General features: G+C 60.1%; 1 protein-coding gene across 1 annotated transcript; it reads right to left on the bottom strand.

The window, feature by feature from the left end:
- TMEM132E (transmembrane protein 132E) lies at nucleotides 1-23,456 on the bottom strand. Its single transcript, XM_086762975.1, has 9 exons — nucleotides 23,372-23,456; nucleotides 10,642-11,539; nucleotides 9,819-9,959; nucleotides 7,173-7,365; nucleotides 6,819-6,962; nucleotides 2,714-2,919; nucleotides 1,843-2,122; nucleotides 1,569-1,760; nucleotides 1-1,029 (listed from the first exon to the last, which is right to left on the bottom strand). The coding sequence occupies exons 1-9, from the start codon at nucleotides 23,442-23,444 to the stop codon at nucleotides 1-3; spliced, it is 3,156 nt and encodes a 1,051-aa protein (XP_086619101.1). The 5' UTR covers nucleotides 23,445-23,456.
- Nucleotides 23,457-25,188: the final 1,732 nt, after the last annotated feature.

Raw genomic sequence — 25,188 nt, 5'->3', positions numbered from 1 at the left:
TTAAGCGATCTCTTTGATTCTGCGGATGTAGTTGTGAAGCTCTTCGGGGTCTTGCAGCCCCATGTCCTGGCAGACCCACTCCAAGTCCTCCTCATCGGCAATGGGGATGGAGTTGTAGGCCAGCTCGTCAGAGGGCAGCGTGGCAAAGGTAGTGAACTTCACCCGCTTCCGTTTGGAGGTGGGTGAGTTGAGTGGGTCCTCACTCTGGTCCCGCGTGGAGCCCCCCGAGGAACCGTCCCCGCGGCCATGGACCTGGCTCTGCACGCTGGTCTGCGAGCTCCCGCTGCTGTGGTGGTCCCCGTGGCAGCAGGTCTGGACATTTTCCAGGGGGTTCCCGGGGCTCTCGGGCTGGGGGGAGAGGTCATTGTGAGCCCGCAAGGGCTGCCCGTTGCCCAAGAAGACCCAGTGGTGGGAATGGTCCATGTTGGTCTGGCCTTCAGGTGGGATGCGTTTGTGCCGGTATTTCAGCACAAAGACAATGCAGTTGATGAGGAAGACCAAGATGGCCAGACAGAAGACGCCCAGGAGGGCGTACATGCCTATCTCCAGGTCCGTCAGCCCCCTGGTCACCTGGACGAAGCCGGTGGGGATGGTGGGGAAGTCCTCGGTGGGATGAGATGCACTGGACATCCTACTGTCCTCGCTCGGCTCCATTTTCCTCTCCACCTCTGCCCGCAGGGTGGTGCTTGCCCCCGTCTCCGCCAGCCCCGGCTTGCTGGGCACGTGATCGTAGTCATAGGTTGGGTCCTCCTCGGACCCAAAGTGGACCCGCACGGTGGCAAGGGCTGTGAAGAGCACACTCTTGCGCTTGGTCTTCTGGCAGCTCTCGCAGATGACCAGCTCAGCCCGCAGCAGCTCCCCCGCGCCCTCACTCTCTGCCACCACCAAGGGGAATGCCCGGTCCTGAGTCACTGAGACCACCTTCTCGTCCAGGCTGGTCACCACCAGGTTGTAGTCCTTGGGGTCGTAGAGGGAGAGGGGGGCCGTGGTGCCGTCACTGTAGGAAATCCACAGGCTCAGGAGCGCTTCCTGTGGGACCAACACAGGCACCAGTTGCCCAGCACGATGCCAGTCCCACCTGCACCCATCTGCCCACGCCTCCATCCATCCCTCGTCCTTTGCATCCTTCTCTCCATCCACTTCACCCTTTATCCCTCCATCATCCATCTCGTTCCTTCCAACCATCCACCTAGTTTTTCCCTTTTGCTTGTTCTTCCCTGAATTTTCCCCATACTTGCCCCAGCTCATCCCAAATCCCAGCCCCAGAGGTGCCAGATGTGGCTACCAGAGCTGGGCTGGGAACTGCACAGGATTTCTTCCAGACCCCTTTGTTCCCATGGTTGTGTCCTGTCACCAGGCTGGGCAGGGTTGGTTCACAGGTCTGCGTGAAGGTTTCTGGGGTGCTCTGGGGCTCCACCATGGTGTCTGGAGGACAGAAGGTGCTGTGGGGGCCTGGGATGACTGTGGGCAGGATTTGGGAGGGGAGGTTTGCAGATGGAGCCCTCACCCCACCCCAAGTTCCCCACTGGACCCCCCCCAAGCCCGAATGCACCCCCTTGGCCCCTCACCTGCTTAAAGAAACTGAGGGTCTGCTGCACGGACGTCCGGGCAATGATGGTGTGGCTATTGCCAGGGCTGGGGTGGAGGGACAGCGAGAGGCTGGAGACCACCTGGGCCTTCAGGTCTGTGATGCTGACCTTCTCCTCTGCCACTGTCACCAGCGTCTCGCCCAGCACTGCCTCCATGAGCGGGGACACAACCTGCAGGGTACGAGGGTGCCCATCACCGCCTGCCACCCCCAGGCAAGCTGGCAGAGGTGGGGAAAGGCGGACGAGGGGGTACCTTGAAGAGCGTGGTGCCCGGCTCCCTCCCGGCCAGCGTGAAGCTGTCCACCATGTGGGCCACCCGCGGGTCGTCCACGCGCATGAAGTCACTGACCAGATCGGTGACCTCCACCAGCCAGTCGGGCCCCAGCATGGTGACCACCTGCCCTGTGCCCTCTGCCGCCGTGGTGTGGAACTGGGTGAAGACCTGCAGCGTGGCGTGCTGGTACTGCAGGGCACAGCCCCGGCTCTGCTTCCGCTCCTCTTCATCCTCCTCATGCTCGCTGTCCCGCACCGACCTGCGGGATGGGGCAATGGGTGGGCAGTGCTACCAAGCTCCCCACTGCTGCAGCTCTTCAGCCCCACAGGAAAGGAGAAGGGTGGGCAGGCAGGGAGAAATGCAAGGTCACCAAAAAGATGGTGGCTGCTGGCCAAAAGATGCCTGTGGCCCATGAGGTCCCTGAGGGCTTTGACAGCACGTGGTAACAGGGTCACCAGCATCTCTGCCCCCTAACGAGCTGAGGGAGCAAGATATCTCAGGTTGGGATGGACACCTGGAGGTCTCTAAACCTCAAAGCAGGGATAACTTTGGAGCTTGGCTGCTCCTGGCCTCACCCATGAAAGTTCTGACTATTGCAAGGATGGATGCTCCCCACCAGCTCCAGCATTTGACCAAGCTCGTTGTGAAATTTCCCTCCCTCCACACAAACATGCAACCTGTGTTCTCTCACCTTTTCACTGAGGACCCCTGAGATGACTCTGGCTCCATCATCTTTAAAACCTCCTCATTAAGCAGCTGAACAAGGCAATTAGACCACCACCACCACCTTCACCTTGCCTTCTCCAGGCTGGAGAGACCCCCCAAATCACGGTGACTCCGCAGCACCCACCTCCTGTCCAGCAGGATGGGAACCCTCCAGCCCTTCACTTGGCTCAACCGGGTGTCCGAGAGCTCGATGTGCAGCGGCAGTTTGGGCACCCACACCGTCATCTCCAGCGGGGCGGAAAGGTGCTCGTAGGTGAAGGTGACCCGGGCACTCATGGAGCCCCGCGACTCCTTCCCACTGACGAAGACATAGTCGCAGCTGCTGGAGACCTGGGGGAGAAGAGAGGATGGGGGGGTTGCAATGGCCCTGCAAACACACCAGAGATCCTGGCAGGAGGCTGCCCGGAGGATGGGAAGTGCCAGAGGAGCGGAATTTCACCCGGCATGTATCCTGTTAAAGGTGGCCTCAGGAGTAGGGATGCTCTTTCCTCCCTGAGATCCCTGCTCAGAGGTGCGGACCCGCATACCCCGTGTACATAATGCGAATTGCCCCCTGACCCAGGTCCTCTTCCCAGCCCTTGCCCACTCCCACCTCCACCAGGTACGTCCATTTAGTGCCTCAGGTTCCCTTTGGCCTCCGCCCTAAGTTGTACCCGTTTCCCGTGCCCAAGCTAGAGGCACGCGTGGGTGCTTCACAGAGGTTCCAAGTTGCTCATCCTGGACATTCGCCCCAAAATCTCCTCCACTCACGCCCAGAGGGCGCAGGCAGCAAGCGTGGACCAGCCGCGTGCCCGTGCACAGGTACCCACCGGTGCCTCATCCCCATCCCTCCCCCCAGCCCCTGAAAGAGCTTCTCAGAGTCCGTCTGAATCCTCATGCTCATCTTCCTGCTCGCTCTCTTTCTCTTTTAATTCCCATTTATGCAAATGCCATTAGTTAAATTTGCTATAAATCAAACACATCCTGCGGGGGCCACTTATTACCAACCGACCCGAGCCAATTAAGGAGCGAAGAGGATGCCATCGCAGCATCGCCTGTGGTTTGGCTTAGGCCATCCCAGCCAACAGCACCTTCTCCTTCCCAGCAAGGGTGGGAGAAGACACCTAGGCCAAGAGGACTCCAACCTCTCATCTGCAGTGGCCCCACGGCCCAGCCCTGACCCCCTTTTCCCCCGCATCCCTTCAGGAATCGCATCCGAGTTGTTTGCTGCTGAGGAAACATAAAGCCCATTTGCTCAGCCAGCAGTGCAGTCACTCTTTCAGATGCACCAAGCATCTCAACAGCGCAGAAGGGCTTATTTCCAACAAGCTGCTCTCCCACGTGGATTCTCTGATGGCTGATAAGGGGTTGAGTCCATGATGCACGGTAGCTGACAGCATCACTGTCTCTCTCCCCATCTTTGGGCACCTGTGGTCATTCAGCTGCAGGAACTTTGTATTTCCGAGCCCACGAGCAGGACCTGACCTCTACAAGATCTCCGCGTTTCACTGCGGGAGCCCACCACAAGCCACCCATGGTCCCCAGGGCCGGTGGAGGAGGCAGAGCCCTGGGCTCCTTGGGAAGCGCCGGCTCCCCGGGGAAGGGGCGGGAAGTGCAAGGCAGGAGGATTTGTTCCATTTCTTCCCATCAGAGATACCAGCTCAGCACATCTGAAAAGCCAATCTCATCTCTGGCGGGGCGGTGGCTGAATAAAGATGAGCTCCCGGGCGAATCCCCCAGCAGCGGAGCGCTCTGGGTGCCGTGCCATTTATCACAATAAATATGACGGGCTGCTGCTTGCATTACCGTCCTTAATAAATCCCCCCGGCATCTTCTTCTGAGGACCACTTGCTTTACAACTGGGGGGGCTGAAACTACAACAACAGAAAATCCCAGCTCATCAGGCCTGTCCCGATGATGGAGTGACTGCAGATTAGCTTTTAAATGAAGTGCGCGCTTGTTCGGAGCAACTTCCCGGATTTGCAGCAAGGCGTCGGGAAGCGAGCGGCTGAGGTCTGCCCAGGCTCTGAGCCAAGGCACCGCTGGCTCTGCTTCTGTGGCCAGGAGCTCCCCCCTCGGCATGGCCTCAAGCCTGGGATTCAAGAGGACATGTTTTCTCCAAGACCCTCAGGAGTGCCAAGGGCCACCACAGCCGGTGACACCCCGTGTTGGCCAGCCAGGTGACCCGGCAGCGGCTGTGGGCGACCGGAGTCCCGGAGGCTCAGGCCCACTGAGCTGACTTGCTCCTGGTGGGCTTCTAAGGAAGGTTGATGTAGTGGGTGAGGTTGAGCATCTCCTGCTGAGCATCGCTGGCGGCAGAGGTGACGCTTCCACTCCTTGCATCTCACTCAACACATACGCAGCCCCAAAGGCCGCACGCAGGCAGGGAAGGGGGATTATTTCCACACTACCTCGGACGATGAGGTCCTTCTCATGGGCTGGGCATGGGCAGTCACCCCGCATCACCGCAGAAGGGGATGAAGGCGACAACTCCCACCCATGCTCTCCTTCATGGGTGGCCCTGGCGCTTTCACAGCCGTAACTCCAGCAGGTGCAGGACATCTTCCCTCCACGTTACACACAAGAGCAATCACCACCAAGCCACAGGCAGCACGGGGAGAAGCAGCTCCCCAGCCCTGCTTCACGTTAAATTATTTACAGTAACAGACAGCGCATCCCAGTATGTACGCTTTGATTTATGTAACAGGTTTCCAGCCCTGACACTGTAATCATACTCCCCAATCTCAGCAGGTAACCGAGAGCTCCCTCAGAAACGCAGCTCCGGCACAAACAAAATAACTCAGCGAGAAATTGCACCGGGCGCTGAGCGGCGAGCGGGATGCGAGCCGGGGCCGGAGGGATGCTCCATGCATTATTCATCCCGGCTTGTGTGCATGTGTCTGCTCCCCCCCAGGTCTGGGGACAGCGTGTAAATAGATTTATGAGTAGAACAGCAGCACGTTAAACAGTTTTAAGTGTCTCGGAGTCCATCCTGAAGCTTGTTATTGCTCCACTGTTTTATCACACTGCGGAGGACCGGTCTCCATAAATCAGACCCGGTGCTGTAAATCGCCCAGATCAGGAGTTTGAGTCAAGAACTTGGGCAAACACTTTGTGACACCAGCTGTCACCCACCCGCACACCCACGGACCGCTGGCGAGAGGGAGTCCCAGCACAGCCGGGGCATGGGTCAGCGGGGCCAGGGCTCTGCCCGTCACCCCTGCCTGGGCTGGGAGGGTAGCCGGCCATGCCACCCGGCGCGGGGGACAAGGGAGAGCCCAGACCCCCAGCGTGGCTCCCTGCATGCAGGGACAGGAGCGGGTGGTGTCTGGGAGAAGATAATGATGCCTAGGGCTGGGTGGGTGAGTGGAAACAGGTTGCCCAGAGAGGTGGTGGATGCCCCATCCCTGGAAACATTCCAGGCCAGGTTGGACGGGGCTCTGAGCAACCTGATCTGGTTGGAGATGTCCCTGCTTCTTGCAGGGGGGTTGGGCTGGGTGGGCTTGAAAGGTCCCTTCCAACCCAAGCCATTCCATGATTCTATGATTCTGTGAAATGGTGATAGAATAATACAGGCAGGTGGGCAGAGGGATACGTACAGCGACAGTAAAATGCATATAGATGGATGGGTCTGGTGATGGAAAAATCATGGCTGAATGTGAGGACCAACTGCTGCTTTGGCAGCTGGGGTGGATGGGTGGGCAATCGCTGCTGCGACAGCGAGCCTTTTGCACTTGCCTTACCAGCATCTCTGCCGTGCAGCCCATCCTGCTCCTGTCCCTCAGCCCCTGTTCTCCCTCCATCGTCCCCAACTGCCTGGCTTGTCTCCCCACGCCTCGCTGGGGCCAGTCCTCAGCCCAGCTTCCCATCCGAATGGGAGATAAATGTCCCCCGAAGGCAGGAGTGAAGCTGCGGATGGGAATGTGCAGCTTACACTGCGAGGTGACAATATTTCACCTTATCAGCACTAAGTACCCTGATAACCCGTAGTTATTGCTGCTGCCTGGTGCCAGCCTGCGCCATGCCGGAGCATCCGCCGCCTCTCCAGGGACAGTGACAAAGCGCCTTGTCCTGCTCCCAGCAGATCTCAGGGAGAGGCACATGTAGACCAAAGCCACTGAGGGGATGATGCTTGGGATGGAGCAGGTTTGTGCGGCACAGCCACCAGCCCCAGCTCATCCAGCTGCAGCCCATGCTGCTCTTGGGTTCAGGACCCCCAGAATCCACGAGAGCCCTCTCCCTGCACCCACCTTGATGATGTCTTCGTTGTTGGACTTGCACTCAACCATAGCCGAGACGTCCACGACGACGCCGCTCAGCTCAATGGCGATGACCTTCACAGGGATGGCCACCGTCCGCCCTGTCAGGATGGCCGTGTTGATGATTTCTGTGTCCTGGGGACGAGACACAAAGGGGAGCATCACGTTAGAGGGCAGCCTGTCCCTGATCCCAGCTGGTCCCTCTCCCACTCCAGCCCTGCGTGGGTGGGAGGTATGGATGTAGAGATGCTACGGGGTAGATGAGCTGGTGGAACCTAACCCATCCCCAACATCAAACCAGGTCAGTTAAGCAGGGGGCAGGGACATGACCCCAAACCTACTCACCATGGCCAGAGGCACGATGGCCCGGATGTCCCTCTGGATGACTGTCAGCTCCGTCACCACCTTCTCCAGGTCGGGTGGGGGGTTGCGGCCCCGGTAGTCAATGTGCCACATGATGCGGCGCGTCACCGACTGGCTGGTGAAGTTCTCCATCTCGAAATCCAGCTGCATGATCTCGGAGGAGGAGTCCCCATCCCTGGGCAGGGGGACAGGAGGGGGACACAGTGAGCTGGGTGCCTTGGGTCCCACAGAAGCCCCAGGATCAACACCAGGCATTCCCCTCCAGTGATGCAGAGCATCCCCAGCAGGGCAGCGCGCTTGGGGACGGCAAATAAATCCCTACACAGGAGCCCAGCCCAGGCTGTTCCAGCTGTTGATTTTACAAGATTGCATGGGGAAACTGAGGCACGGGAGGAAGCAGTTCAACCACAAACAGCAGATGGGACAATACTGAGCTGGGATATGGGGCAGGGCTGTCCTTCAGCCTGCACCGGCAGCCGTGGGGACGCACGGGGCGGATGGGCAGGGGGACGTAGAGAGGACGGGCAGGGGATAACGGCCCCAAGACCGTCAGCTCATCTGAAGCCCAGGCATTGAATGCCACTGCTGAGGGCAGCGGGACCCAGAGCTAACGGACAGTGAGCAAACTCTGGGGTATCCCTGAGGTGGGATGGGATGGAGAGGCTGCGCTGCCAAACCCAGCACACGGTGCCAGGCTGAGGGGACGGGGACACTCAGCAGCTGGTGGCCCTTGTCCCCTGCATCACGGTTTGGACATGGTGACAGCAGCAGCGTAAGTCACTCTTCCACCCCATCCCCATGAGCAAACCTTCCCAGACGTGATCCTGCCCTCCCATCTCTGTCCAACCTGCAAAACCCTTGGAGGGAACTCAGGGTTCAACCTCACCCCCCCCAAGTCAAACTTCTGGAATGCTCCTCCACAGCGCAGCATCCCCAGGGGACACCCCAGAGCCCCTGCAACCCGCAGAACTGGCAAAAGCCCTCCCAGAGCAGGAGGAGGGAGGGTGGGTGAGGAAAGGTGTAATCCCTGCGGAAGGGGCAGCCGGGATCAGCCCCGCTCCCATCGCACCACATAGCAGCCATGGAGAAGGTCCCATCTGGGGATGCAGGATATGGTCAGGTTTCTCTCTGATGAACATCTCATGAGTGACAGGGAGCAGAGGAAGGGGAGAGCGAGAAGCCAGGGCTGCTCCAGGCCATGGCAAGCCCTGCTCCCGTGGCAGGGTGCTGGGACTCCTCGCCACGGGGTGTCCCCAGGCGTCCCAGGAGCCAGCCACCATCTTCTGCCCTCCCCGAGCATCATCTGCGCTCAGCCACAGCAGAGACAAGAGCCAGGCAGCCAAGATCAGGGGAATAATTTAGGATGCGGTTGCTGGGGTGCAAAACACTGAAAATTGGCCGTTATCACCCCAAAGCTCAGGGTCCTTGTCCCCTCCCTGCACAGCCAGCACCGCAAGGAGCCCCCAGAGCCCCGGCGAAGTTGACTCCTCTGCCTGTACAGCCTGGAGGGCAACACGGCTTTGAGTCATTCATACTTCCCATTCCGTTAATATTTGATGGAGTTGTTTGTCTAAAAGGTGATTGTAATCACTTTAAATTCATCCTCCGTCTCTAACCTTTCCAGGCTGATTCGAAGCCGCGGCAGGCGAGGAGAGGGGGAAGGGGGAGAGGGGAGGATCTCGCTGTCAGCAGGTCTGGCAGCGCGCAGGGGTGCTGGGGCGGTCGTGCAGAGGACGGGGGGGCCTCATGACACTGCGACGTCAGCCGCGGGGCTGCGGGCTCAGGTGCTGCGGTTGTGTTTTCTAGCTGGAAGCAATGCCGCGGGATAAAGGAAAACCCACCCAGAGCCCTGACCCGAGCCTTTCCCAGAGCCCCAGGAACGGGCACGGTCCTTGCGTTGAGCGGGGCAGAACTGGCTCTGCCTGTGCCAGGTGCTGCCGGGGCTCACGCGCCCCATCTGACGCTCACCCATCACCTTGGGGACCAGGCGGGACTGGGGACTGCTCCCCTTCCTTCCTGGAGGAGACGTCAGGATATTCTGCAAAGAGCTGCTGTCTCTCACGATACTAAAACTTTTTAATAAATTGAAATACTTCCACTCCAAACTGGGGGATGCTCCATGGCTTCACAGCCCCAGAATTCAGTCCACCAGCCTGCTCAGAGCCAGGGATGCAGCGCTGACTAACGAGCGCATCGCTTGAGCCCCAGCTTGGTCATCTGTGTTAACCACGGAGCAGATCCCACCTGAACACACCACCTCGCAGCTGTCTGCCCGACCACAAACTTGCCCATCTCAGACCACGAAACCCACCTTCACCTGCCCTTCAGCCAGCTGAGGTGAAAAACCACACACAAAATTAAGCCCCTTCCAAAGTTGGTGTGGGACGTACCCCAACCTCAGCTAGACTGAGTTTGACTCCAGAATTGCTCATCCTGTTCTGGTGCCTCCAAGTCCCATGGTCCAGGCTGTGCACTGCCGTGCCTCAGTTTCCTCTGCCAGCACACACGTGGCACCGCAGCCAACCAGGCACCCAAAGGGAGAGCTGCTCTGGGCCAAACCCCAGCAATTTCCTCAACCCTCCCACTCAACTCAGTTCTGGGCGGGGCGAAGAGGGGGGCATCCCTTACCTTGGCCCGGCACCATCCACCTTGGCCACGTCAACGGTGGCGGTGGAGTGCTTGCCGCCCGTCAGAAGCTCCGAGCTCACCAGCCACTGCCCGCTCCTTGACTTGGTGCTCAGCAAGTTGATGCCTTTCTTGGCCTTCACCCTGCGGAAAGCAACGGTCAGGGCCAGACTCTTGCCCCCGGGCAGCCCTGGACCCCCCTGGGCACCCTGCCAGAGCGGGCAGGGGGATTTTTTGCCCCCAATCCCTCCTGGCTGTCAGAAACATCATCCGGGCTGGCACAGGGACACTTGGAAATGTCCTTTAAAGAGATGTGGCCAGGGCTTGTCCCCCCATCCTTAGGGACAAGCAGGAAGGCGCGTCGCCCCACACACCTCCCTGTACCAAGGTGCTCAGCACCTCCTGCTCCAGGGCTCTGGGGCAGGGCAGGGGGCACACGGGGAGCCCCGCTCACTCTGCAGCAGCCCCACGGCCTCGTCATGTCTTGTCCCCAAAGTGGCCATGAACAAACCCACACCTGCTGCTGGGGCCCCTATCCCAGTGCAACCGGGAGGGCGAAGGCTGCAGTCCGCAGTGGCGATTCAGAGGTGGAAACTCTAGGTGGACAACCTTTCCCTTCCCTCCGACGAGCTTCCACCACAAAGCCCCAGAAAACCACGCGCCGGCTGCTCCTGTGACCTCCCTCGCCTTCCCAAAGCCCTGCCAGGCCCGCTCCAGCAGGTCCCATAAACACAACACACCCTCCTCATCCTCTCCTCCCTTCCAGCCCATGGCTGCCTTCGCACAACCCAGCCGAAACAACCGCTCTCTCGAAAGGTGACCTTACCTGAGCGTGAAGTGCTCCACCGTGGAGTTGGACATCAGGTAGAGCAGGATGCTCAGCACCTCACCCGGCTTAAGGGGCTTGTCGGGCAGGCGGATGAAGATGTTGCCGTCCAGCCGATGCTCCTGCATGGGCTGCCCGGGGCTGGGCTGCAGGAGGCTGACGCTGCCGATGCGCAGCAGCGGGTGCTGCGTGGGACCCTCAGTCCTGGCCCCCCCGACCCCGCGGCGGGGGACCGTCTCCCCAAGGCACTGGCCGGCCCCATCAGGGGCGTGCAGAGTGTAGTACAGCTCGGCTTGCTGGCTCTCGCCCGGCAACTCCAGGCTCTCGGGGCTCTTCCGCCGGCCCAGCGGCACGGCCGGGGGGCCAAACCAGGCACGGGGCAGCTCTGCCTGCACCAGGCACGTGGCCAGGCTGCCCCGCAGGCGACACGAGCTCTTGATCTCACGGGTGTCGCGGAAAGCGTGGAGCCGCACGCAGGGTAGCCGGTCGGTGACGTCGAAGTCATCCCAATCCCGGCCAGCTACGTAGAAGAGCACTTGGACCACGGGCTGGTTGGCCACCAGCCGGGGCTGGATGATGAAGGCGCGCACCTTCCAGTTGACGGTGAGGCGGTCGGGGACCTCCAGGGTGCTGGAGGGCTGCAGCTGCTCCTTGGGCAGCACCAACCCTGTGCTGAAGGGCCCCAGGGTGACGTTGAGGACGGGCAGCTCCTTGGTCTGGAAGACGACGAAGGGCTCGGCACGTTGCAGAGGGGCACTGCCATTGCCCACCGGGCTGGGTCCCACCTCCTTGAGGAAGAAGGCCAAGCGGGTGTTGGACAGGCGGTAGCTCACAGGCAGTGTGATGGCACCGGGGGGCTGTGTGGGCTCGGGGCTGGGGGCTGGACCCTTGGCGTGGGCTGCAAAGGAGATGGAGAGCATGGGTTAATGTGGGGCATCCTCCTCCAGAACATCTCCTGAGCCCCAGAGCAAGGAGAGCAGACCCAGGTGGGAGCGGTCCAGCCCCTCGCAAGGGTTGCAAGAGCCTGGCTGGGTTTCTGTCCCGCAAACCAAAAACGCAGAAGAACTCCCCGGGACCCCGGGCATCATTGTGCTTCCCAGCAGGTGGCTCCAGCCTCACCAAACCCACCCTTGGCGTGGGATGGCGTGTTCAGCGAGGAGGGATGCTCAGGGGCTGCCCAAGGCTGGGCTGGGGTGTGCTGAAGCCGTATCCAACCTCGGAATTGCCCCCGAGGAGCCCGAAGCACCAGTCACCCACCCTGGCACCCACATCAAGGCACCAGCTGAAACAGCACGGACCCACTCGTAGAAACAGGGCATAACTGGTACAGCCCTGCTTCCAAACGCACGGGATGCTGAGCTTCTCCAGAGGATCGTTACCAAAAATTAAGCAGGTCCAGGCTCACCAAGTACCTATGATCAAGGCTTTCCTCCTGCTTTTAGCTCCCAGATCCCTCAGGGAAGGCGGCTAAATCACCCCAGACCTGCTCCGTCCCCATGGGCTGCCTGTCAGGGTGGTGTCACAGCCAGTCTGTCACGCATCACCCACCCCGGGGTGCCACCCATGCAGTGCTGTCCCCATCTGCCAAAGTTGGCCCAGCCTCAGTTTTTCCAGGCGTGGACGCGGCCGCGTGGAAAAGTGATGAAGGTGATGCTGGTGCCGCTTGTGCGAACCCCACCAGCGCCCAGGTGCGATGGCCCTGAGGAAAACCCTTTTGTCCTTCTTTTTGACCATTTTGCCTTAAAAAAAAAAAAAAAACAAATATCACACAGGCTCCGAGCCCCTCCGAGGGAGTCGGCTACCCCGCTGCTGCAGCCGGCAAGCGAGGAGAAAACCCGTGAAAACCTTCCTGCTACAGCAGATGCTGGGAAAGGCGGCCGGTGCGGAGCCAGGCTGACGGCACGCGCTGCGCTGGCGGCTGCGGGAGCCTGGAAGACATCTCAAGGTCTTTGCATCCACCAGCGGCTGCCAGCGATTCCCAGGAGGCCTGGGTCCCCCCCGCCGCCCTCCTCGGCTCTCCGCCAGCCCCCCACAGCCCCCGTTCTCGGCGCTGATTGCGACCGTTCCCAAGCGGCTCCCAAGCAGTGGAGTCCAAATTACCCGTGTCAAGCGACAGCGAGAGGCGCGGATGTGATGGCTCGGCTCCCGGGAACAGCTCGGCTCCATCCCTGGCGGGGCTTTGGAGCGTGCCGGGACCCCGGGGCTTTCCCCAGCCGGGAGCACGGCCTTGGCCAGACCCCCGGGGCTGAAGCAAGACCCCACAGCCCACCCGAGGAACGCTCTGCTGCGGGGCACGGGCGAGTTAAGCAGCTTAAAGGGCTCATAAAAGGATTAGCGCTCGATACGGGGACGGGCAGCATCCACAGCTATGCCACCCAGGACCAAACCTGTCCAAGGGCCAGGCAAGAGAATTCCCCAGAGCCGGGCGGATGCCTGAGACACGCTGCCAGCATCACCAGCGAGGCTACCACACCGGCACAGCTCTGGTGCCTGCCACTCTAACTCCACTCGTTGGCTGCTGAGCCCATCCCGCTCCGTTTTCCCAGCTCTCAGAGAGCCAGGAGCTGCAGGAGAGGTGCTGAGCCCCAGAAAGCACCCACGGGTGCCCCTCTGCTCAGAAATAACCACCAGCGAGAGTGGTTATTATCCCTTAAAAATCTCTGGGGTTTGGGGAAGGATCAGGTCATTCCATGAAGAAAACCCACCCAAAACCCACCCGACTCAACGCCCAGCATGGCCCCAAGCGAAACCCACCCATGGGATGGTGCAAAACGCCTGGTGTCACCACCAGTCCCTTGGGTGAGAGGACGGGAGAGCCCCTGAGCCACCCTCTGTGCCACCGAGCCCGCACCCACCCGCTGCCACCCGCCACACTGGGAGGGCAAAAGCAGCCGGTTTGTTGTCTCCTATTTGCCACCCAGCCCCAGAGACCCCCAGCCTGACCCCGCAGCGACTGGCTCCTTCCTCCTTGCCGTGGGGATTCTCTGATGACAGATACGGAGTACGCCAAGGGGGCAAGGAAAGCCCCTCTCCCCAGATAGAGGAGATGTGCTGGGGACCCTGCCCAGCTCCGATCAGCCGCCGCGGCGATGGGCAGCTCGGTTCAGCCAAGCCCTGCTGTGGCGGGGACACCCGGGATGGTCCCAGCACCCAGCCCACGCACAGACCCCCACCCTGTCCAGGCTGGATGGGGAAGGGGAGCGGGGATGAGCTGGGATGGAGGTGAACGCCGATGGTCAGGATGAGTTCAGTGCAGGGTTGCCGGCACCCGGAGAAGCTATTTCCTTCCACAGACAAAATGCATTTAAACGATGCTGTAATCCGTCGCTGCGAGGGAGACAGGACCGGCACTTCTGTTCCTTGGCCATAAACTAATCCAGCCGGGAGAGGGTCTGACCCAGCCGCGTTCGGCCTGGGGTGGGTGCCAGGAGGGTGTATCCCAGCCCAGCCATGGAATAAGAGAGGGTGAGGAGGGAAGGAGAAGGGAGGAAGGAGATGCATGGCTGTACAGATGCACGCCTGCTAGCCAGGTGGCAAAGGAGAAAGGGTGGATAAGGATAGATGAACCAGCAAAGAGAACGGAGGATGGATGGATGGGTGGAAGGAGACAGGCAGGTCAGAAGTGGCTGGACAGCAAGAGAATAGCTCCAGGAAGGGGGAGAAGAGGCAACGGATGGAAGGATGGATGGAGAGCACAACAGCTTAGGAGATGGAAGGAAGGAAGGAAGGATAGGTGGAAGGAGGGATGGACAGCAAAACAGCCCAGGAGATGGAAGGAAGACGGATGGAAGGAGAAAGGATGGATGGAAGGATGGACAGACAAGTCAAAGCGCTCAGGAGACTCCAGTCCCCAGTCCCTGCCCTGGTGCCCAGCAGCCCCCAGGAGGGAAGGTGGCTCTCATGCCCCTTCTCCCAGCTGGGTTTGGGGGGACGGAAGGGTTAAAGGTCTGGTCGCTGGCTGTGCTCTGCGGCCCGCTGCAGTTAGGTTAACGGGATTTGCAGCGCCTGACCTGCATTCCTGGGTTTATTAGGCTGGCGCAGAGGGGACCATATGGTCCTTCCGCCCTCGCAGCTCAGCACCGCAAGCGAAAAAGCAGATCTCCGTGTCTGGCTGGGCTCCGACCAGCCCAGGGGCTGCCTGGATCCCCTGGGGCTGAGGAGCCACCCCAGATCCACAGAGGGATGGGATGGGACTCCCATGCGTCCCTTCCTTCCCACCTCATCGCAACCCACAGGGAGCTGGGCTGACCTACAACCCACGGTAGGGAGAGGGGAGGAAAAGAGGGAGATGGAAATGCACAACTGCTGGCGATCCCTTCACTGACCCCCCACATCTGCCTGGCCAGATGTGCCCCACGCCGGCCACAGCCACGCCAACAGATGGGCTGAGCCGCTTCCCCGGCCCGTGAGGGCACATGGGGACAATGGTGGCACCCTCCAGCCCTGCCTTAAAAATCAAGAAGCCCCCAGACCAAAAGTCCCTGCCCGTCCTCCCCTCAGCGAGGGCCCCACCACGGGGTTTTGGTCACCACCAGCCTGGAGGTGCTGGGGTCAGACAGAAGGACGGATCCACGCCAAAAGACTGGGCAGACTGGATGTAGCTATGGCTGGTGGGCATGCTGGCTCCTTTGCCTCCCCTTCCTGTCCCGGACCCCCAGCAACAGCAAACGGGTCACAGCGGGAGCGCAGCTCAGCCCAGCCATCCTGCACCCTCAGCCTCCTCAGCCCCTGCTCCCACCCGCCGTCCCGAGGCCGAAGAGCCTCCTCCTCCTCCTCCTCTTCCTTTTATCCAGCATCAATAGCATGCCCTGAGCTCCAGCTTAGCCCCAGCTGTCTGCCGTAGGGATCGCTTTAGCCACGCTCTGCGGGGGGATCTTTATCCCAGCTTATCCCATGGGATGCAGCGAGGGGCTCCCAGCACGTATATCCCCACTTAACAGGGGAAGAGAGCACAGGAAAAGCACTGGAGAAGAGGGAGGGGAGATTTGAGGTCATGCCAGGAGGGTTAAAACCTCTCGTGATGTTAACGGGTGGCACTGGGGACCAAACACAGCTCCGGTGGAGATGCCAAAATACTGGTGATGCGAGACACCAGCCCTGGCTGCCCGGTCGCCTGTCAGGCCACTGTGACACACCATAGCCCGTGCCAGCCCATTGCGGCTGGGCTTCCGTGGTGGTCCCACCTTGGAGCAAGCTGGGAAAGTCATCCATAAAGCAATTATTTGAGCTGACACAATGATAAAGCCCTCACTAAATGCACGGGAGGGGTAGCCAGGGGAGCGGCAGGGAGCTGCGTTATCGGCCCTAGCAGAGGGCTTCGCACTAGCTTCAAGCCCGGCTCAGGCTCCTTCAGAGAGGTTTTGGTGGTTGCCGGTCACTGGGATGTAGCCACCAGCCTAGCCACAGGATGAAAAGGTCCCTGGGATGTCATCAGTGGTCCAAGACCCCGGCCCTGGGGCCTGGGACCCCGCATACCGCAGCAGCCCAGGGCACAGCTATCATCTCCAGTTCTCTGCAAATGCAAGCAGGGGATGATGGCGCTTCTCTCAGGCACAGGGCTGCCGGCACCACCAGCGATGCTGGGACTGCCAGTGCTCCCATTCTCCCTGAATCCAGCCCCATATCAGGGTGACAAGGTGATGATCCTACCCCTAAATCAGGGAGGTGAGGGCAGGACATGCCACTGACTCAGTTTCCCCACATGGATCAGCATCCGGATGAGACAACGGGGGGATGGGTCCGCCAAAGCTGCCAAGAGGCAGGGGACCACAGCAAAACCCCACAGCCCCTGAGTAGGGGAAGCTCTGGCTGTTCCCCACCAGGACACCAGCACGGATGTCCCAATTGCCGTTTCATTTCAAGCCACCATGAAGTCACCCTGCTTCCCTGAGCATCCCACAGGTCCCCAGCCGAGGCTTCAGAGCCCCAAAATCCAGTGGTCCAGATTTTGCCCCCACAGCCATCAGGGACAAGAGCAAAGGGGAAACACAGGTGGCAATGACCCCAAATGTCATGGATGTCCCACATCTGGAGGTCCTACATCTGGATGTCCCAACAGCTGGATGCTCCAGCTAGAGGTAGCCCTGGCTCCCAGGGAAGGGCCAGACTCCATCTCCCCACCGTCCGGGGAATAGGCATCGCACCCACCCCTTTGCCTCCTCGCCCCACAGCTCCAGTCCCCGCCATGTTACACTCCCACCCAAGTGGGGTCAGCACCTCCAAACACCCTAAAAAAACAACAAAAAGGGGAAACTGAGGTCTCCACACCTTCACCTCCACCCAAAACTCAGCCCCAACATGAGCTCCGCTCCGCTCTGCGCTTCAACGCAGCTGGGGAAAAAAAAACACCCAGTAATAAAACACAAGACAAAATTAGAAAACACAAGCAGGCCCCTCGTGGAAACCTCTGAAATGCTTCCCAGCAGCCGAAGCCTTGAAAATTGTTTTTGGCGACATAAAAGACAACAAGCTCTCCCTGTCCTCCAACGCACCGAGAGCCTCCATCTCCAGTCCTCGCTAATTGGAACTCAATTAAGTGAATAATTGTTACAAATGTAAAATTACCTTCCCCTGACGCATGGCAATGAGATGCCCCGGCTGCGGCCACGGGGAAAGGAGAGACAGGGGGACATGGGGACCCTCCTGGCCCCCAGCTCTGCCCGCGGCCACAGCGGTGGTGGGGCTGGGAAGCCCCATGGTACCAAGGACCACAATGCTCAGCCCAGGAGGTTATACTGGTCCAGGCTTCCCAAAACCAGTCTGGGGTAGGAACTAAGTGGGTGCTGGCCAGGAAAAGTGAATCTAGTCTTCCTATGAGCAGAAATGCTGGCTCTGCGTGGATTCTCTAGTGCCTAATATAGGGTTGTGCTTATGCCTGGCGCACACTGCTATATTCTCCTTTCTTTTCGGTTCCTGAGACTTCTCCCCCTCCAAAAGGCCCAGCCTGGCTTCATCGACAGAAGCAGTAAAATAAGAACTGCTAGTGGGACTCAGCCCCACGCCAGCACGCAGCCTGTTCTTCGGGGCCAGCAGCACTAAGCAAAAGGAAACCATCCCAGCGCCACACCAGGCTGTGGTGCTGAAGTCTGCATTTCCCCTAGGAAATTATTAAAAGGGGGGGGGGGGGGGGGGGGGAAAGCAAGGAATCTAAAGGAATAAATAAATATGGCCTAAATGGGATGCACCGTGCAGAGGCACAGCTGCCATAAATTCCTGGAGCAGGCAAGGCTTTTACGCAGCAGCTACTTTAGAGCAATTTCCACAAATCACGGCGAGGGACAGGCCAGGGGACAGGAGGAGAGGGCCTTTACAGAGGAGGAAGAAAAATGAAGTAATGAATTAAAAAGGGGATAAAAAATAGAGGACGCGGAAGTGCCTGACCATGAGTGTCCGCAGGGATGGCTGGGAGCTCCGAACGGCAGCAGCGAGGGATAACAGCAGCAGCCCCTGAGCCCCCGGCACGCGCTGTGGTGGGTCCTGGGCTGGGTCCCCCGCCACACCGGGAGCTGGGAGCAGCCCCCCCAGCAGCAGGCAGGCACAGATGGTTTCCCCAAATAACCCACCCCGGGGAGCCAGAAGTGCGAGGACAGGCAGCAGGGCAGAGCCCTGGAGCTCTCAGCAGCTCCTCGGGGAGAAGCCCCTGGCCAGCATCACAGCGTTGGGGCGGAAGCGATGCAACGACACCTCCAAAGCCGTGTGTCCTGCTCGGATCCCCCCTGTCCCCTCTGCATCCCCTCCCTCCATGGCCAGGAGCGAGAACAGCCCCCCCAGCACCTTCCAAATCTGAACACCAAATATGCCCCCCGTGCTGTGTGCCCCCCTCCGCTGCCACTGCCAGCCCAGGCTGTGCCGAGTGACACGTTTCAGACTGATTAGATGACACGTTTCAGACTGATTAGACGTCGATTAATTCCCCCCCCCCCACCAGTGACGCGCATCAGGCTGCGTTGGGAGCTGGAGCAGGATTCAATTCCAGAGGCTCCCAAGGAGCGCGAGGAGCCACCGATAAACCCGGTCCAACCCTGACAGCCCCGAAAGCAGGGCCAGGGCCAGGCATTGGGCTGGGGACTTCACCAGCTCAGAACTTTGCCACCCAGCGAAGCAGCCACACCATCAAACACGCAGGGCTCAGATACATCCCCTTCCTTCTTTAATTTCCCTGGTACCCGGAGACGAGCGCATCCAGCAGTCACGCCGAGCTGGCAGCAGCGGGTACTGCGTTTTCAATCTTGCTTATCTTCAAGAGGGAAAACACAGCTTTTCCTTAAAAAAATTCCAAACTAAAAATGAATTCATTCTCAACTTTTGCCAGTCTTGCGGAAGAGCCGTGGCAGAACCTGCCCCGTTAACTCTTGCAGAGGCCAGGGGGTGACAGCCCCTTGGAGCGAGGGTGAGGCCGCCCTGGCAGCACCCGCTCAGGCTGTTAGCAGAGCTATTGACAAATCAAGGACAGCAAATATGTCCAAGCAGCGATGGGAAAACGCAACGCTCGCCAGCAGGAGACGGCAGCTCCATCAGAAGATTGCGGATTGCCTTGATTGCGGCATCCTCCTGGGAGGCAGGACCAGCGAGCAAGGGGCTCAGCAGGGGAGCAGCAACAGGTTGGCCAACAGCTTAGAAAAAACCCCAAGGGACCGGTTCCCAGGAGAGCCACATCCCGAAGAGCAGCCTCTGCACCCCAAACCTGAGACGTTTTGGGAAGAGGTGACAGCCCATAAATCCCCTGACCCAGCTGGTGCCTCCCCTAGGGTGGGAAACCCTGGGTCACCATCAAATCTGGCTGGTGGACCCTGTGTCTCCCAATTTTCAGGGGAGCAGTGAGCTCCAACCTCCTCTCCCCTTGGCGAGGAGCACCAAGACCTGCTTCACTTCGCACCGTTGAACCATTTCAGTTTCTGGCGTCGCACACAGACAAACTCCCCAGGAGGGATCCCACCCCCAAAGGCATCACCGGGGTCCCCAGTCTCATCACTGCGCATCCCACCCCAGAAGCATCCTACCTCCCTCCTTCCCTCCCTCCCCAGGGGGCTGCTCGTTAGCAGAGTCATGTATTTAATAATAAAAGACTCTGATTAGATTAGCAAGAGTGACCTTTTCCAGATGGATGGGATGCTCGTATGGCGGCAGCGACGGGCGCCACACAAGAGGGGAACGCGCGGGCAGCTTGCCGATTCCTCCGCACGCCCATTGCGGGCTGTTTCGACCAGGCAATTGCAGGAGCCGAAAAAAAAATGAGGTTATGCTGTGTAAGCACCCTTTCCCTCACCCATCATCTCCAAGGATGAGGCCACGGCGCGCTGCCCACCTTCATGTTAGAGCCTGGGGGGCTATGGGAGGGGACGGAACTGGGTTGCACTGGTGCGGCATCGGGGATGCTCTGCAGAGACCCGGCTGGATGGGTTTTTCTTTTCCTCTTCGTTTTAGGATGCAGAGACTGGGTGAGGAAGGACCTCAGCAGCCAGTCATGGTGGGGTGAGTTTAATAGCAGCACTTAAAAAAATCCAAAATAGCCAGGTTTTGCTGAGCAATGCTCAACCAGGGGTGTTGCTGCTGCCCGATGCCCTGCCTCGGTTTCCCCCAGCGACGCAGCAGGGCTGAGTGCAAGGTTCAATATCATGCACACACACGAAACAACCGTTCTGGCCAAGGGTATCGAGGCACCTAATGCACCTCGAAATCCCCAGAGCCAAACCCTGCGACGGATGCCCACCAAAATCATTGCTCGGAGGGTTTAATTGCTCCATCGTGCTGCCGACAGCATCCTTCGTCTTTTTCCTTTCCTCGACAACACCGAGAGGACAAAAGGGGTAGAAAAGAAGGCAATTTCCTGGTGGGGTGTCCAACTTTGCACCCCCACATCCGAGCACAAGCATCCTACTGAGATTTAAGATATTGGGGTTGGGGAGAGATGGAGTGGGCCCTGGGGTCACACAAGGACACCCTTGGGTGCCCTTGCGTGACCCGTTTTTCTGTGGCACCGAAGGTAAAACTTGTGCGAGGTTTAACCTCAGGGGCCAGGTCCTGTCCTCCCACCTGCCTGCCAGGGTGAGGAAAGATCCAATTGCCCCTTCTCTGCTCCTGGCTGGAGCTAAGAATGTTTGGCCACTCCGACTCCATCAGCCTGGCTGGGATGGGGGCTGTTAAACAAGCAAACACCGGGCGCACGTTCCTGGTTCCCAGTTCAGGCGTTAAACGAGCAAACAGCGGGTGTACATTCCCAGTACAGCGAGTTATTGCACATCTCCACCTGCTGGTCTGAAAACCCCCGAGCTGGGAGACGCTCCAAGCAGAAACGGGGATGGTCTGTATCCCCCTGCACAGGGGTTGGGGTGTGCTGGCCGGAGTCCCTCACCAGGGATGGAGCCATGGAAGCATCGTGCTTCACCCCCAGCCAAACGCCTGGGACTTGCCCATGGTGGGAACAACCAGTGGGAGATACGGGGAACCACCACTGGGAGATGAGCAGCATGGGCCCATCCCCACTGGCAGCGTGGGGCTGTAGGATACAATGCAGGACCCCAATCCCACCTTGCATGCCAGGACAGATGCTGAAAAACCCCAGCACCTCTGGAGGAGTCTGGGGGAGGGGAAACTGAGGCACGCTGCAGGGATGAGGCTCAGCAGGCAGCAGAGAGAAGACGCAGGAGTCCAGGTTCAACCCCACAGCCAGCACAAGTTATTTTGCAAACCGGTGGGTAAATGGCCCCCGTGCTGTATCCCAAAAGGGCCCTTGCACCTTCGCAACATGGCTGTGCCGAGCACACACCACCAGAATCCCGCACCGCACCATGGCCCTGGGGTCCATCCATCCGTCCATCCCATGAGCCCTGGGACCATCCATACTGGAGGTGCAAAAAAAAAAAAAAAAACAAAAACAAAAAACCCTTCCTGGAAGCAGCTGATCCGGGGCTGGCAGCTCCCAGAGTGCAGCAGGGGCAAGGCTGGCACTGAGGGTTGCTCTTAATAGAAAAGAAGGAAAAAGGGAATAAAAAAGCCCGAACAGGAGAGCAGGGCGCTGCCTCACCAATGGCTGACCCCTGCAGCCAGCCTGAGAAAGGCTGGGAGATTTAGGAGCTCTCTGCCTCTTTGTCCAGCTCCCTCCAAGACCTTGATTTGTCCAGGAAAGGCCAAAACAGCAGTGAGGGCAGCTGCACATCCTGAAAAGAGCCGAAAAACTCCTGGCAGAGGTTTCTCTCCCCGTCGGCACAGGCATCTTCCCACAGCAGCACGGCGAGCCCCGGCCCTGCGTCCGGCACAAGCCACCCTCGCCCGCTTCACGCTGGCATCGCCGCCCTGGGGACCCCTCATCCATCGCATCCCCAGCCCAGGGGCCAGATCCTGCCCTGGGATAAATCAGAGGCCCAACACACAGGGCTGTCAGTGTCCCAGCAGAAACAGGGGAAGGGGCTCAGCACCCCAGGAAACACCCAGTCTCAGGGTGCAGGGGGGCAGCATCTGCCACCCCAGAAGATGCTACGCAAAGCTGCGGTGCTCACCAGCCTGCAGCATCTCTGCTCCTGTGTTGGGGCCAGAGCTTTTTTAGGGGGGGAAACCCCCTGTCAGCTCCCCACCATGCTCCCAACGTCCCCCCTCCTCCTTATTTCACCACATTAAGCGAGCAGCTCCTCGAAGAGCCTTTGGAGGCTGCAGACACCCCAGAAAGCCCTGCCTGAGCCCCAAAAGTGCCTTGGCCACGGGCTGCTGGTGCGAAACGGAGCTGGGTACCGTCCAGAGACCCCTTCCCCTCCTGTGGTGGGGGGGGTCTCGTTTGAGCAGGGCTGCGTAGCCCCCAGTCTGCAGGATATGCTGAGCCTACAGGCAGAGGCTGGCTGGCAGAAGGGGTCCAGGTAGGTCCCCCCCAAACTGCAAGCAGCCCCCCGCTTTCCGCTCGGCCAAGCCAGCTGCCAGGGAAAGCCCCTTCGGCATCTGTGGGGCTTGGCCTTAGGCAGAAACCATCTGAAAAAAAGCATCCAGAGAAACCACCCCCGGCTGCACTACCCAACTTCGGCCTCGCTCGCCAAAAAAAAAAAAAGCCCCCCCAAGCAGCAGGTGTCGGTGTCCCCAGAGCTGTCACCGGGATGTCACCGCTGTCATTCGGATGCAACTCAGGGCAAGTGAGCGCAGGCACTGGGGGCCCCCCACCCTCCCCAGGCATCAAAACCCCTGAAAGGGGATCAGAAGGAAAATAGAGAGATGGCAAGGGCTGCACCCCCCATCCCCGCACCCCAAAATGGTGCCACCCTGGCAGCGCTCGCCCCGTAACTCCGGGCAGTGCCCGAGCGCGGGTCTGGGGGATAAGCGAGTGGATAATAGCGGATAAAGCCCCTGATCCTCCGGCTAAAGCAGCTCTGCATTAAAGAGACAAGGAGGGGGGGCTGGGGGGGGGAAGAAGCCCCCTCACCCCATCTGCCCCCTCCGCTACCCCACTCGGGTAAACAGCCCGCTGTCAGCGCTCACAAACACAAGCTGGCGTTTTATTAAGCCGGGAATAAACTCTAATCTCGACCCATTTCACTGGGGGTGGGGACACAGAGGACCGGGGGAGGGGGAGGCTGCGGGAGGGTGGGGGTCCCACCCGGACACAGTGGGGCTGCCCCTGGGGAGGGGCAGATGGGGCTGGGGAGGGGGAGATGGGTGCAAATTCCCCCCCTCCCCGTGATGGAGACGCACATGTAACATATACATATAACATATATGTCCCCCCCGCCCCCCCCGCGCCGGCAGCACTTACCGGGGAGCAGCAAGGAGCAGAGGCAGCAGAGCAGCGCGGCCGGGCCGGGCTGCATCTTCTCCGGGGAGGCCATTGCAAGGTGGGGGGCAGCCAAAAAGACGAGGTGGGGGGGCGGGGGGGATGAGCCACCCCCGTGGGAAAAAAAAAAAAAATCCAAACCAAGCAGCGAAGAAACGACAGAAATCCCCTAAATCCAACCACGTGCGAGGCGAGAGAAGCAGCCAACGGTGGAATTGGGGGGGGTGGGGGTGGGGAGCCGGCTCAAGTTGGGGGGGGTCAGCTTTGCCCCCCCCAGCTCATCGAGTAGAGCATCCCATCTCCGGCCCCCCACCCCTCCCCACTCCGCACCCCAAATCTGCCGCAACCCCCCCCCCCCACACTCCCAGTGCCTGCAGGGCGAGCGGGGGAGCGCCCAGCCGGCGGGGGCGGGTCCCCCTCCTCTTCCTCCTCCTCTTCCTCCTCAGAAGCCGGGATGGGGGGAGAAGAGCACGTGTAACCCCCCTCCCGGAAAAAAAAAAAAAAAAGAAAGAAAGAAAAAGAAAATAAAAGCTGTGCGGATGAAGAATGATGCTGCAGGGCTAGCAGGTCGCCAGCCCCTCCGTGCACAAGAATAAAAATAAGATCTCCAAGAGCGGTTCTTCCAAAAATTAAAAAAAAAAAAAAAAGAATTAAAGCGCTACCCGCTGGAAAAAAAAATAAAAAACAACCGTAACAAAAATACACAACGCAGAGCAGGCGGGTGAATAATTAATCCCAGGCAGATGCAATCAATCGGCGGCAGGAGCAGCTCGGCGGCGGAGTCCCCGCATCCGAAGGCAAAGTTTGGGGGGAGTGGGGCCGAGGGGGGGCTCGGGGCTCACCCGCTGCTTCCCTGCGGGGTCTGGAAGCGCGGGGACCCGGCCATCAGCACGCAATGAAGGGGGGTCCCCGCCTCCTCTGCCCCCCCCCCGGCATTAAAGAGGGGGGGTGCACCCCCTCCTGCTGGCAAATAAAATTAAAGAGCGGGTGCCTCGGGAGTTTGGGGGGTTCTGCCCCTCGCTCCTCTGCACCCCTTCCACCCCACCCCGCGCTGCGCGCTCCCGTGGCCGCTCGCCCGGCCCGAGCCGCATCGGGGTCCGGAGGAGGGCGGCAGGGGGAGGTGCCTTCCTCCTCCTCCTCCTCCTCCTCCTCCTCCTCTTTTCGGGCGAGGAGGTGGGAGCCGAGCGGAACCCCACTCCCCGCCGGTGCGGTGCGATGCAGCCTCCACCCCTCCGCTTCCCGACCCCCCCCCCCCCAACCCCAGCACCCCGGCTGGTCCTGCCCTCCCCTGTCACGGCTGCAATGCAAGGGGATAATAATTTTTAAAATGGGGTTTGGGGACCCCCCCCCCACACCCGGGGAGGGGGTAGGGGGGAGGAGAGAGGTGTGAGCACCGGAGGCACGTGCCTCGTCACCCCCGGGATGGAGGGAACCAGCTGGGTTTGCTTGCTTCTCTCCATCCCGGGGGGGGGGGGGTTTGGGCCCCTTCCCTATCCCCGCCGTGGATGGGGTGTCCCCTGCCCCCCCGGCCCCCTCTGCTAGTGCCACCCGGGGCGGTCAGCCTTGTCCCCCCGCTCCCTGCAGCACTGCGCACGCAGGCAGGTCCCAGCTGCAGCCCCCACACATGGCCGCAGGTGGCTGGGGCCCCCCCTCTCCCCCACTGGGGATGGGGGACCAGCCACCGCCTCGCCTCAGTCCCTCGTGGGCCGCCTGGTCCCCTCTACATCACACACGCAGGGACCCTCTTCCACATGACCCAAAGATGCTCATAGCATGGCTGGGGAGGGATTCCCCTCATG

The sequence above is a fragment of the Chlamydotis macqueenii genome, chromosome 19 (assembly GCF_036417535.1).
Source record: "Chlamydotis macqueenii isolate bChlMac1 chromosome 19, bChlMac1.mat, whole genome shotgun sequence".
Taxonomy (NCBI): domain Eukaryota; kingdom Metazoa; phylum Chordata; class Aves; order Otidiformes; family Otididae; genus Chlamydotis; species Chlamydotis macqueenii.
Note: the sequence above shows the minus strand (reverse complement) of the source record. Positions and strands in the feature narration are given on the sequence as shown.